The sequence below is a fragment of the Bufo bufo genome, chromosome 7 (genome assembly GCF_905171765.1).
Source record: "Bufo bufo chromosome 7, aBufBuf1.1, whole genome shotgun sequence".
NCBI lineage: Eukaryota > Metazoa > Chordata > Amphibia > Anura > Bufonidae > Bufo > Bufo bufo.
The window spans coordinates 186,710,379-186,723,825 of NC_053395.1; the positions used below are offsets into that span (position 1 = coordinate 186,710,379).

Consider the following 13,447-nt stretch of genomic DNA (forward strand, 5'->3'; position numbering starts at 1 on the left):
GTCCTACACCCAGCAAAACACAAGAGACTGACCACAAGCCCCACAGCTCACAGGTAGTGTTGAGCGAACTTGTGTTTTAAGTTCGGCGTCTAAAGTTCGGGTTATCGAAGAATCGCGTTATGGATTCCGCGACCATAACGGGATTTAGAATCCATAACGCGATTCTTCGATAACCCGAACTTTAGACGCCGAACTTAAAACACAAGTTCGCTCAACACTATTCACAGGTAGAAATAGCTGCTTAATGAGAGCACCTGATAAGCCACACCCAGGCACTGATCAGGGAAAGTTAACCCCCATCAGAAAAGGAGTACAGAACCACAAAACACACAGGCGGCAATACAGGACATTGCCCCTGGCAACCAGCATACACAGAAACCACCACAGCCAGTACGCCAGAGCACAAACAACCTGTGTAACACTGACAAACAGAGAAGCATCACGGGGAGAGCAAACATTCACAGGCAGCCGTTCACAGAAGACACTGCAGACAGCACGCAGCCCCAGCAACCAGCCTGCACAGGAGACAGCCTGCAGCCAGTACGCGAGAGGGCATGCAGCCAGCCCACACGGACACAACCGCCACAGTGAACCGCACTGTGACATTAGGCCTGTGTTGTTCATGCAGAGGCACAATGACTGGATTAACGATGTTAATCAAATAGTATGGGCTTGTTACTGTACCATTCACAAAGTGTAGGGCAGTTCTGTATAGACTAGACATACCTTCCCACACTGTAAGGCTACATTCACACGTCAGTATTTTTCTATAATCCGATTTTCTGTCCGTTTTTTGCGGATCCGTTGTTCCTGAAAATGTTTCCGTATGTCATCCGTATGTCATCCGTTTTTTGCGGATCCGCAAAAAACGGAAACATGTATAAATTTCAATAAGCAAATAAAGTTGTTTGGATTTCTTTAAAAAAAAAAAAAAAAAAAAAAATTTAAATGTAATTTCCAGGAACGGATTCCGTATAAAACGGATGACATACGGAATGACATCCGTATGTCATCCGTTTTTTGCGGATCCATTGACTTTGTATTGTACCAGGATCCGATTTTTCAGGAAAAGAATAGGACATGTTTTATATTTAAACGGACATGCGGAACGGAACAACGTAAACGGACAGCACACATTGTGCTGTCCGATTTTTTCCAGGACCCATTGAAAATGAATGGGTCCAGATCTGGTCCTGATCTGTTCCTGAAAAAACGGAACAGATCAGGAAAGAAAAAACGGACGTGTGAATGGACCCTTACACTGCCACCAAAGGCTCGGCTGGTGACAACTAAGGATGAGTGAATCGACTGATGAGCGAAACCTATTACCGAACTCGGTTTCAGTTCGAAGTGGTACATTGGAACCGAACTAGAGTTCGGTAAAAGGTTATTAACAGTAGAAATTAATTTCTGAAGTTATTACCCGAAGTCTTGCGAGACTTCGCGAAGTAATAACTTAGGCTCATCTGAGTCAATACAGTCTAATACTGTACGGAGCACTCGCTTCGTATAGTATTCTAACAAAGTTTTATGTGAATCAACTTTGGATATTTCATTCGAAATGGATTTGCTCATCCCTAGTGACAACAGTGGCTGATGCATAGCGCTCTCCTTGAAGTCTACAACATCGTTGGAGGCCATCATTTCTGCACAGCATAAATTGACAGTGATCAGCACTGAGGACGACTGGTTCCTCATCCAGGGTATATACTCCCTGGCCCATTCAAGACGGTGATGCCTGTGCCTGGTGGTGTGGTCAGGTACCCTTGCAGGTAGTCTAGCACGCAGACCACGCTGATGTAAAAGGTTTTGAATGGTCTGACATGACTTGGCTGCCTCTCACCTCCCTTAAATGTGCCTGGAGGTGTGTGCCATTCATCATCCGATTCCGCAGGGCATTGTTCACAATGAAGTGGTCATCAGTAGGGGATGTTGCCAAAGGAAGTCCACTTCTATGCCTTTCTGTGACTCTTCCAGTCTCTCTATATCTCTGTTGCAACCTGCTGATGACACTCTGTGACACTCAGTGGCCACTTCCGTCTGAGAACATCCTGCTTGAAGCCTCGCAATGGCGGGTTACTGTTGATCAATTGTTAGGTGTCGTCTTGGTCTCGTGATGTCAAAATGTGAACAGCATGATGAGGAGGACTGTTTAAATACTAATTGTAATTGAACCAGGAAATTTATTGGATGATTCATGGATCAAATAGTTGTTATAAATTTTGCAGTTAGGCCCCTTGCAGATGAGCGTGTCCGGATGCGTTGCGTCTGCGATCAGGGAAAATTGTGCGAGTTCGTACACAATTTCAGTCAGTTTTGACTGCGATTGCATTGGTCAGTTTTTTCAGTGCGAGTGCAATGCGTTTGGCACGCGCGTGAGAAAAAACTGATTGTGGTACCCTGACCCGAACCCGGACTTCTTCACTGAAGTTCGGGTTTGGGTTAGGTGTTCTGTAGATTTTATTATTTATTATTTTATATTACCATGTTATAAGGGAAAATAATAGCATTCTTAATACAGAATGCTTACTAAAATGTGGCATGAGGGGTTAAAAAATAAAAAAAATTAACTCACCTCATCCACTTGTTCGCGCAGCCGGCATCATGACATCAGCGCAGGTCCTGCTGAATGAAAATCCTTCTATATTCATTCGGCAGGACCTGCGCTGACATGGTGAGCGCGATTATGTCATCAAAGGTCCTTTTGCAGGTCCTGAAAGAAGAAGAAAGAAGATTATGCCGGCTGCGCGAACAAGTGGATGAGGTGAGTTAATTTTTTAACCCCTCATGCCACATTTTAGTAAGCATTGTGTATTAACCACCTCAGCCCCCAGTGCTTAAACACCCTGAAAGACCAGGCCACTTTTTACACTTCTGACCTACACTACTTTCACCATTTATTGCTCGGTCATGCAACTTACCACCCAAATGAATTTTACCTCCTTTTCTTCTCACTAATAGAGCTTTCATTTGGTGGTATTTCATTGCTGCTGACATTTTTACTTTTTTTGTTATTAATCGAAATTTAACGATTTTTTTGAAAAAAAATGACATTTTTCACTTTCAGTTGTAAAATTTTGCAAAAAAAACGACATCCATATATAAATTTTGCTCTAAATTTATTGTTCTACATGTCTTTGATAAAAAAAAAATGTTTGGGTAAAAAAAAAATGGTTTGGGTAAAAGTTATAGCGTTTACAAACTATGGTACAAAAATGTGAATTTCCGCTTTTTGAAGCAGCTCTGACTTTCTGAGCACCTGTCATGTTTCCTGAGGTTCTACAATGCCCAGACAGTACAAACACCCCACAAATGACCCCATTTCGGAAAGTACACACCCTAAGGTATTCGCTGATGGGCATAGTGAGTTCATAGAACTTTTTATTTTTTGTCACAAGTTAGCGGAAAATGATGATTTTTATTTTTTTATTTTTTTTTCTTACAAAGTCTCATATTCCACTATGTTGTGACAAAAAATAAAAACTTCTATGAACTCACTATGCCCATCACGAAATACCTTGGGGTCTCTTCTTTCCAAAATGGGGTCACTTGTGGGGTAGTTATACTGCCCTGGCATTCTAGGGGCCCAAATGTGTGGTAAGGAGTTTGAAATCAAATTCTGTAAAAAATGACCTGTGAAATCCGAAAGGTGCTCTTTGGAATATGGGCCCCTTTGCCCACCTAGGCTGCAAAAAAGTGTCACACATCTGGTATCTCCGTACTCAAAAGAAGGTGGGGAATGTGTTTTGGGGTGTCATTTTATATATACCCATGCTGGGTGAGAGAAATATCTTGGTCAAATGCCAACTTTGTATAAAAAAATGGAAAAAAGTTGTCTTTTGCCAAGATATTTCTCTCACCCAGCATGGGTATATGTAAAATGACACCCCAAAACACATTCCCCAACTTCTCCTGAGTACGGAGATACCAGATGTGTGACACTTTTTTGCAGCCTAGGTGGGCAAAGGGGCCCATATTCCAAAGAGCACCTTTCGGATTTCACAGGTCATTTTTTACAAAATTTGATTTCAAACTCCTTACCACACATTTGGGCCCCTAGAATGCCAGGGCAGTATAACTACCCCACAAGTGACCCCATTTTGGAAAGAAGACACCCCAAGGTATTCCGTGAGGGGCATGGCAAGTTCCTAGAATTTTTTATTTTTTGTCACAAGTTAGTGGAAAATGATGATTTTTTATTTTTTATTTTTTTTCATACAAAGTCTCATATTCCACTAACTTGTGACAAAAAATAAAAACTTCCATGAACTCACTATGCCCATCAGCGAATACCTTGGGGTCTCTTCTTTCCAAAATGGGGTCACTTGTGGGGTAGTTATACTGCCCTGGCATTCTAGGGGCCCAAATGTGTGGTAAGGAGTTTGAAATCAAATTCTGTAAAAAATGACCTGTGAAATCCAAAAGGTGCTCTTTGGAATATGGGCCCCTTTGCCCACCTAGGCTGCAAAAAAGTGTCACACATCTGGTATCTCTGTATTCAGGAGAAGTTGAGGAATGTGTTTTGGGGTGTCTTTTTACATATACCCATGCTGGGTGAGATAAATATCTTGGTCAAATGCCAACTTTGTATAAAAAAATGGGAAAAGTTGTCTTTTGCCAAGATATTTCTCTCACCCAGCATGGGTATATGTAAAATGACACCCCAAAACACATTCCCCAACTTCTCCTGAGTACGGAGATACCAGATGTGTGACACTTTTTTGCAGCCTAGATGCGCAAAGGTGCCCAAATTCCTTTTAGGAGGGCATTTTTAGACATTTGGATACCAGACTTCTTCTCACGCTTTGGGGCCCCTAGAATGCCAGGGCAGTATAAATACCCCACATGTGACCCCATTTTGGAAAGAAGACACCCCAAGGTATTCAATGAGGGGCATGGCGAGTTCATAGAAATTTTTTTTTTTTGGCACAAGTTAGCGGAAATTGATATTTTTAATTTTTTTCTCACAAAGTCTCCCGTTCCGCTAACTTGGGACAAAAATTTCAATCTTTCATGGACTTAATATGCCCCTCACGGAATACCTGGGGGTGTCTTCTTTCCGAAATGGGGTCACATGTGGGGTATTTATACTGCCCTGGCATTCTAGGGGCCCTAAAGCGTGAGAAGAAGTCTGGAATATAAATGTCTAAAAAATTTTACGCATTTGGATTCCGTGAGGGGTATGGTGAGTTCATGTGAGATTTTATTTTTTGACACAAGTTAGTGGAATATGAGACTTTGTAAGAAAAAAAAAAAAATAATTCCGCTAACTTGGGCCAAAAAAATGTCTGGAGCCTTACAGAGGGGTGATCAATGACAGGGGGGGTGATCAATGACAGGGGGGTGATCAATGACAGGAGGGGTGATCAATGACAGGGGGGTGATCAATGACAGGGGGGGTGATCAATGACAGGGGGGGTGATCAATGACAGGGGGGGTGATCAATGACAGGGGGGGTGATCAGAGAGTCTATATGGGGTGATCACCACAGTCATTGATCACGCCCGTGTAAGGCTTCATTCAGACGTCCGGATGCGTTTTGCGGATCCGATCCATCTATCAGTGCATCCGTAAAAATCATGCGGACGTCTGAATGGAGCTTTACAGGGGGGTAATCAATGACAGGGGGGGTAATCAATGAAAGGGGGGTGATCAGGGAGTCTATATGGGGTGATCACCACAGTCATTGATCACGCCCCTGTAAGGCTTCATTCAGACGTCCGTATGCGTTTTGCGGATCCGATCCATCTATCAATGCATCCGTAAAAATCATGCGGACGTCTGAATGGAGCTTTACAGGGGGTTGATCAATGACAGGGGTGTAATCAATGACAGGGGGGTGATCAGGGAGTCTATATGGGGTGATCCCCACAGTCATTGATCATGCCCCTGTAAGGCTTCATTCAGACGTCCGGATGCGTTTTGCGGATCCGATCCATCTATCAGTGCATCCGTAAAAATCATGCGGACGTCTGAATGGAGCTTTACAGGGGGGTAATCAATGACAGGGGGGTAATCAATGACAGGGGGGTGATCAGGGAGTCTATATGGGGTGATCACCACAGTCATTGATCATGCCCCTGTAAGGCTTCATTCAGACGTCCGTATGCGTTTTGCGGATCCGATCCATCTATCAGTGGATCCGTAAAAATCATGCGGACGTCTGAATGGAGCTTTACAGGGGGGTAATCAATGACAGGGGGGTGATCAGGGAGTCTATATGGGGTGATCACCACAGTCATTGATCACGCCCCTGTAAGGCTTCATTCAGACGTCCGGATGCGTTTTGCGGATCCGATCCATCTATCAGTGCATCCGTAAAAATCATGCAGACATCTGAATGGAGCTTTACAGGGGGTTGATCAATGACAGGGGTGTAATCAATGACAGGGGGGTGATCAGGGAGTCTATATGGGGTGATCCCCACAGTCATTGATCATGCCCCTGTAAGGCTTCATTCAGACGTCCGGATGCGTTTTGCGGATCCGATCCATCTATCAGTGCATCCGTAAAAATCATGCGGACATCTGAATGGAGCTTTACAGGGGGGTGATCAGGGAGTCTATATGGGGTGATCACCACAGTCATTGATCATGCCCCTGTAAGGCTTCATTCAGACGTCCGGATGCGTTTTGCGGATCCGATCCATCTATCAGTGCATCCGTAAAAATCATGCGGACATCTGAATGGAGCTTTACAGGGGGGTGATCAGGGAGTCTATATGGGGTGATCACCACAGTCATTGATCATGCCCCTGTAAGGCTTCATTCAGACGTCCGGATGCATTTTGCGGATCCGATCCATCTATCAGTGGATCCGTAAAAATCATGCGGATATCTGAATGGAGCTTTACAGGGGGGTGATCAATGACAGGGGGGAAATCAATGACAGGGGGTGATCAGGGAGTCTATATGGGGTGATCAGGGGTGATCAGGGGCTAATAAGGGGTTAATAAGTGACGGGGGGGGGGGGGGTGTAGTGTAGTGTAGTGGTGCTTGGTGGGACTTTACTGAGCTACCTGTGTCCTCTGGTGGTCGATCCAAACAAAGGGGACCACCAGAGGACCAGGTAGCAGGTATATTAGACGCTGTTATCAAAACAGCGTCTAATATACCTGTTAAGGGTTAAAAAAAACACATCTCCAGCCTGCCAGCGAACGATCGCCGCTGTCAGGCTGGAGATCAACTCTCTTACCTTCCGTTCCTGTGAGCGCGCGCGCCTGTGTGCGCGCGTTCACAGGAAATCTCGCGTCTCGCGAGATGACGCGTATATGCGTCCAGGCGGAATGAATCAACCACCTCCAGGACGCGTCTGTGCGTACAGCGGTCCGGAGGTGGTTAAGAATGCTATTATTTTCCTTTATAACCATGTTATAAGGGAAAATAATACAGTGAATTGACTTTTATCAATTTACTAACATCATCACCTAGCAACCATGCGTGAAAATCGCATTGCATCCGCAGTTGCTTGCGATTTTCATGCATCCCCAGTCATTTCTATGGGGCCTGCCTTGTGTGAAAAACGCAGAATATAGAACATGCTGCGATTTTCACGCAACGCACAAGTGATGCGTGAAAATCAACGCTCATCTGAACAGCCCCATTGAAGTGAATTGAAGCCCGGATTCAATGCGGGTGCAATGCGTTCACCTCACGCATTGTACCCGCGCTGAATTTTCGCCCGTGTGAAAGGGGCCTTAAGCTCCTTGTTAGAGAACAGCAAGTTGTGCAAAGAGTACTGAAACATTGAACAGTTGGACATGTGCATCCAAAAGTTTAGAGAAGGTCACATTAAATGAGTTCTCCAGGAATTAAGGAAATGGAAATACTTTAATGTCCCTTTATGGTAAATATATTCCCAAATACATTTAATTATTTATAATGGCTTTATTTGTTGGGGGAGCAATCATCAGGGGAAATAAAATGGCCGCCATCCTATTAGTACACACAAAGCCTGTCCTAATCACACAGCAGGACAAGTTACTTCACAACACTGAGGTAAAGAGCTGCCTCATCCTCCTCTCTGCTCTGCTTGTCAGGGATTATCATCCTGAATACAGGTGAATCTCTGGGGAATGGAGTTCATGAGGAGACATGAGAGGAGGGTGAGGTGCGGATAATGAGCAGCAGCACTTGTTTACAGTCTCCATTACCACAGCCTGTCCTGTCCGTCCTCTCTGTACTTCATGTCTCCTCATGAACTAAATTCCCCAGAGATTCAGCTAAAGTTTTTAACATCTGTATTCAGGATCATATTCCTGACCGTGGGTGAGGAGGATGAGGCAGCTCTTTAGCTCAGTGTTGTGAAGTAACTTGTCCTGCTGTGTGATCAGGACAGGTTTTGTGTGTACTAATAGGACGGCGGCCATTTTGTTTCCCCTAATGATGGCTCCCCCGGCAAATAGATCCATTATAAATAATGAAAGGTATTTGGGAATTTATTTATTATAAAGTAATATTTAAGTATTTTCATTTTCTTAATTCCTGGAGAACCCCTTTAAGTTCACCTGTAAAGGTTAGAGTACATTTTAGGTTCATCCTGAAATTTCACCCCACAAACCAAATAATCCTAACATTTTGTGAGTAGTGTATATTGTATTGGCAAAGTTTTTGCAAAAAATAAAAAATCCGAATTAATGCGGATGTGTGTGAATGGACCCCAAACCTTCAGCTCCCTGTCAGAGCTTCCTTGAGGACAGCTGTCACTGGGACCACCACCACCATGCTGAGTGACCAGCAGTCAGTCTGAGGAGATGAAACCCTAGCCCTGATGTTAGGTGACTGACACAATCAGTTGCTCTCCCTCCATAGGCACATATAAATAACCTGCCTATTCTGGCCGGGTGCTGAGGGAAGGGGGAGTTTATAGCGGAGCCACCGACCGGAGCCGGCGGCAGCGCGCGTCCCCGAGATCCCGGGAGCGCGCCCTCCAGCAGCTCTGACATCACGCAGCCTCAGCATGGCGCTCAAGGTGACTCCGACTAGCTGCTCTTACTGCATTCTAGCTTCTCCGTGCTTTGCCGCTTCCCCTCAGCTAGCCGGCCGTAGTGCCGGAGCCCCGGGGCCCCGTGCATGCCATTATGTGAGCCAGGGGAGGACGGCTGGGTGTTGCCCGGGCCCTGCTGCATCGCTGCTGCTTGTGTTCTGTGCCATACATGCCTATGCAGGGTGGCAGAGGCTTGTGTCCGCTCAGGGTGATGCTCTTATCTATGTGCATGGGGTTAATAATTAACAGCTGTGTGTAAAATGAGGCTGGACCAGGATTTCTCTTATGTAAAGCTTGTGATCAGCAGCTCCAGTGATGTCATGTGTGCTGCTGCTGATAGTCCAGTGATGTCATGTGTGCTGCTGCTGATAGTCCAGTGATGTCATGTGTGCTGCTGCTGATAGTCCAGTGATGTCATGTGTGCTGCTGCTGATAGTCCAGTGATGTCATGTGTGCTGCTGCTGATAGTCCAGTGATGTCATGTGTGCTGCTGCTGATAGTCCAGTGATGTCATGTGTGCTGCTGCTGATAGTCCAGTGATGTCATGTGTGCTGCTGCTGATAGTCCAGTGATGTCATGTGTGCTGCTGGTCATATACCTGATGATGGTCTAGTGATGTCATGTGTGCTGCTGCTGATAGTCTAGTGATGTCATGTGTGCTGCTGCTGATAGTCCAGTGATGTCATGTGTGCTGCTGCTGATAGTCCAGTGATGTCATGTGTGCTGCTGCTGATAGTCCAGTGATGTCATGTGTGCTGCTGCTGATAGTCCAGTGATGTCATGTGTGCTGCTACTGATAGTCCAGTGATGTCATGTGTGCTGCTACTGATAGTCCAGTGATGTCATGTGTGCTGCTACTGATAGTCCAGTGATGTCATGTGTGCTGCTACTGATAGTCCAGTGATGTCATGTGTGCTGCTGGTCATATACCTGATGATGGTCTAGTGATGTCATGTGTGCTGCTGCTGATAGTCCAGTGATGTCATGTGTGCTTAGTCCAGTGATGTCATGTGTGCTGCTAGTCATACACCTAGTGATGTCATATGTGCAGTCCAGTGATGTCATGTGTGCTGCTGATAATACACCTGGTGATAGCCCAGTGCTGATGTATGTGCTGCTGGTCATAGACCTGATGATAGTCCAGTGATGTCATGTGTGCTGCTGATGATAATTTAGTGATGTCATATGTGCTGCTGGTCATACACCTGATGATAGTCCAGTGATGTCATGTGTGCTGCTGGTCATAGACCTGATGATAGTCCAGTGATGTCATGTGTGCTGCTGATGATAATTTAGTGATGTCATATGTGCTGCTGGTCATACACCTGATGATAGTCCAGTGATGTCATGTGTGCTGCTGATGATAATTTAGTGATGTCATATGTGCTGCTGGTCATACACCTGATGATAATTTACATTGAAAATAAAAAAGACCGGAACAATCTTTATTCTGTAAAAGATCCATGGACGCCCCTTAAATTGTCATTATCGTGAAATGATGGCGGGGTTTTGGAAATTTGTCATGTGATTGAGAAGTTACTGTGTGGACTTTATGATACAGATGTAAAGCAAATTGATCAAGAAAATGTCCATAAAATGTCTTGTGTTTCCCGTGTCACGACATATCTTAAAGGGAAACTCATATATAAAAAAAAAAAAGTGATTCCCTGGAGAGTCTTTTAGATTAGAACTGACTGGAGCAATGGTCTCCGGCTCGCGGCTCTCCAGCTATTTGAAACTACAACTCCTAACGTACTCTGACAGCCACAGGCTGGTAGCTGTAGTCTCACAACAACTGGAAAGCTGTAGGTTGGAGACCACTACTCAAGAGACTAAGGCCTCTTTTTCATGGGCGTGTGCGCCCCGTTGCCGTATTGCGGACCGCATTTGCAGATCCGCAATACACGGGCACCGTTCCGTGGGCATTCCGCATCACGGATGCGGACCCATTCACTTCGATGGGTCTGCAAATCCGGAGATGCGGAACGGAACCCTACGGAAGCACTACGGAGTGCTTCCGTGGGGTTTCGTCCCGTACTTCCTTTCCGCAAAAAGATAGAACATGTCCTATCTTTTTGCGGAACGGCCGGATCGCGGACCCATTTGAGTGAATGGGTCCGCAATCCGATGCGGCTGCCCCACGGACTGTGCTCGTGCATTGCGGCCTGCATTTTGCGGGCCGCAGCACGACCACGGGGAGCACACGCCCGTGGGAAAAAGGCCAAGGCCTCCTGCACACAACCGTTTTTTTCCCCCCGTTTACTGGCCGTTTTTTGCGTTCCGTATATGGTCCGTATACGGAACCATTTATTTCAATCGTTCCGCAAAAAAAAACAGGATGTACTCCGTATGCATTCCGTTTCCGTATTTCCGTTTTTCCGTTCCGTTTAGGCTCCATTCACACGTCCGTGGTGTGTTGCGGACCTGCAAATTGCGGGTCCGCAACACACCAGCCCGTCACCCCCATAGAAATGCCTATTCTTGTCCGCAAGCTGCGGACAAGAATAGGACATGCTCTATCTTTTTGCGGAGCTGCGGACCCAAAATCAGGGCCGTGCTCCGCAATTGCGGCTGCAGACAGCACACTGTGTGCTGTCCGCATCCATTCCGTCCCCATAGAGAATGAATGGGTCCGCACCCATTCCGCAAAATTGCGGAAAGGATGCAGACCCATTTTGCGGACGTGTGAATGGAGCCTTAAAGATAGAACATGTCCTATTATTGCCCGCAAATCACGATCCGTGGCTCCATTCAAGTCAATGGGTCCGCAAAAAAAGGAACACATACGGAAATGCATCTGTATGTCTTCCGTTTCTGTTCTGTTTTTTGCGGAACCATCTATTGACAATTTTATGCCCAGCCCAATTTTATCTATGTAATTACTGTATATGCCATACGGAAAAACGGAAACACAACGGAAACAAAAAACGGAACAACGGATTCGTGAAAAACGGACAGCAAAACACTGAAAAAGCCATACGGTCGTGTGCAGGAGGCCTAAGGCTGATTTCAAATAAGAGTGCTCAATCTGGGAAACACGCTCCATGTGATGACCACATGTCCCAGACCGAGTGCTGCTTCTCCTACTCGCAGCGTCATATTAACTTGCCATCTACAAAACGCGGACACTGGCCGTGTGCACCCTGCATCGCGGTGTGGACCCATAGACTTCAATGGGTCCACAATCCGCAAGATAAGGACAAAGATAGGACACATTCTGTCTTTTGCGGCGTAGCCGCACTTACCCTGAGGCACTCTGAAGCCCTTCCGTGTGCGTCAGGATCTGTGCGGCCGCGCCACAAAGGATGGGACATGTCCTATCTTCATCCTTATCTTGCGGACCCATTAAAGTCAGTGGGTCCACACCGCGATGTCTGTGTTTTGCAGATCCACGGTTTGAAGTCTGTAGAGCGGACACGGTCGTGTGAATGAGGCTTCAGCACAGGAGAGCCACGGTCAGGCACGCTCATGTGAAACTGACCTAAAAGGTACAGTGTTAAAATTTGCATCAAACAAATGAATGCACCAGTAAACGAACTCCACGGACACGAAAATGTGAACGAGGCCTAGATCCGTGTCCTCTTGAGAAATGTAGTGTTTGGATTTAGCATAGCATATAATAACAATCAGCCAAGAATATCTCTACACACAATACAAACATCTAGTTTCCGAGATTCCCATTTCCAGGATCCATTCCTTGCATGGTATGAGGTGTGTGTGTGTGTGGGGCCGTCTTCATATCTGTGACTGAGACCAGTAGGATGACTATCCTAATCTGAACCTGCTCTCCTCGGCCCGTTGTAAGGCCGCCTTCGCACGTTGCAGAATTTTCCACGACTGAAAATCAGTTCCAGGTCTTGCAGAAATCCATGCGCTTGCTTCTCCATTCAAATGAATAGAACAGATTTTCAATGGCGGAAAATTCTGCTACAAAATCCGCAGAGTGTGAAGGCCCCCTAATATAGCTGGGGCCACACAGCGACCTTGGCCCTAAGACCCCTGCACGACCAAACCATCTGTGTGTGTGGACTGAATGGGGTCACAGAACGACTCACAAGTTGCATTGAACGCCATCCCAGAATCTTGGAAGAAAATAATAATCCAATACTGCTGAACTTTTTGCTGTTCTGGGGTTGTGACAATATCGCAGTGCGGCCCCGATCTAATTCTTACTTCAGCATCGAGACCATCTCCTCTCTATTGATTACCTTCAGCGGGGGGAGGGGTGGGGGGCACCTGTAAACTGATGAGAGGTCCTCATTAAATAGGAGTACCCCAAAGACTGGACTAATTGTTTATTCATTATAATTGCAGGTCACCAAACGAGCCGACCCCAGTGAGTTGAAGGCCATCTTTCTGAGGGTAAGAAGACTTAACATTTAGACATGTTCATTAATGTTATTATTTATTGACATTACTTTGTTGTTCTGGGTAAATATTTTGAGCGTGTCCTCCAAACCTT

The 13,447-nt window shown here is 45.7% G+C and overlaps 1 protein-coding gene across 1 annotated transcript in view; it reads left to right on the forward strand.

The window, feature by feature from the left end:
* The first annotated feature begins 8,837 nt into the window (after positions 1–8,837).
* The window catches only part of SLC25A12 (solute carrier family 25 member 12), a 152,329-nt gene continuing 147,719 nt past the window's right edge, over positions 8,838–13,447 (forward strand). The window contains exons 1-2 of the mRNA XM_040441758.1: positions 8,838–8,970; positions 13,300–13,347. Coding sequence (XP_040297692.1) covers positions 8,959–8,970; positions 13,300–13,347 — 60 coding nt within the window. The 5' untranslated portion in view covers positions 8,838–8,958. The remainder of the gene's footprint in view (positions 8,971–13,299; positions 13,348–13,447) is intronic.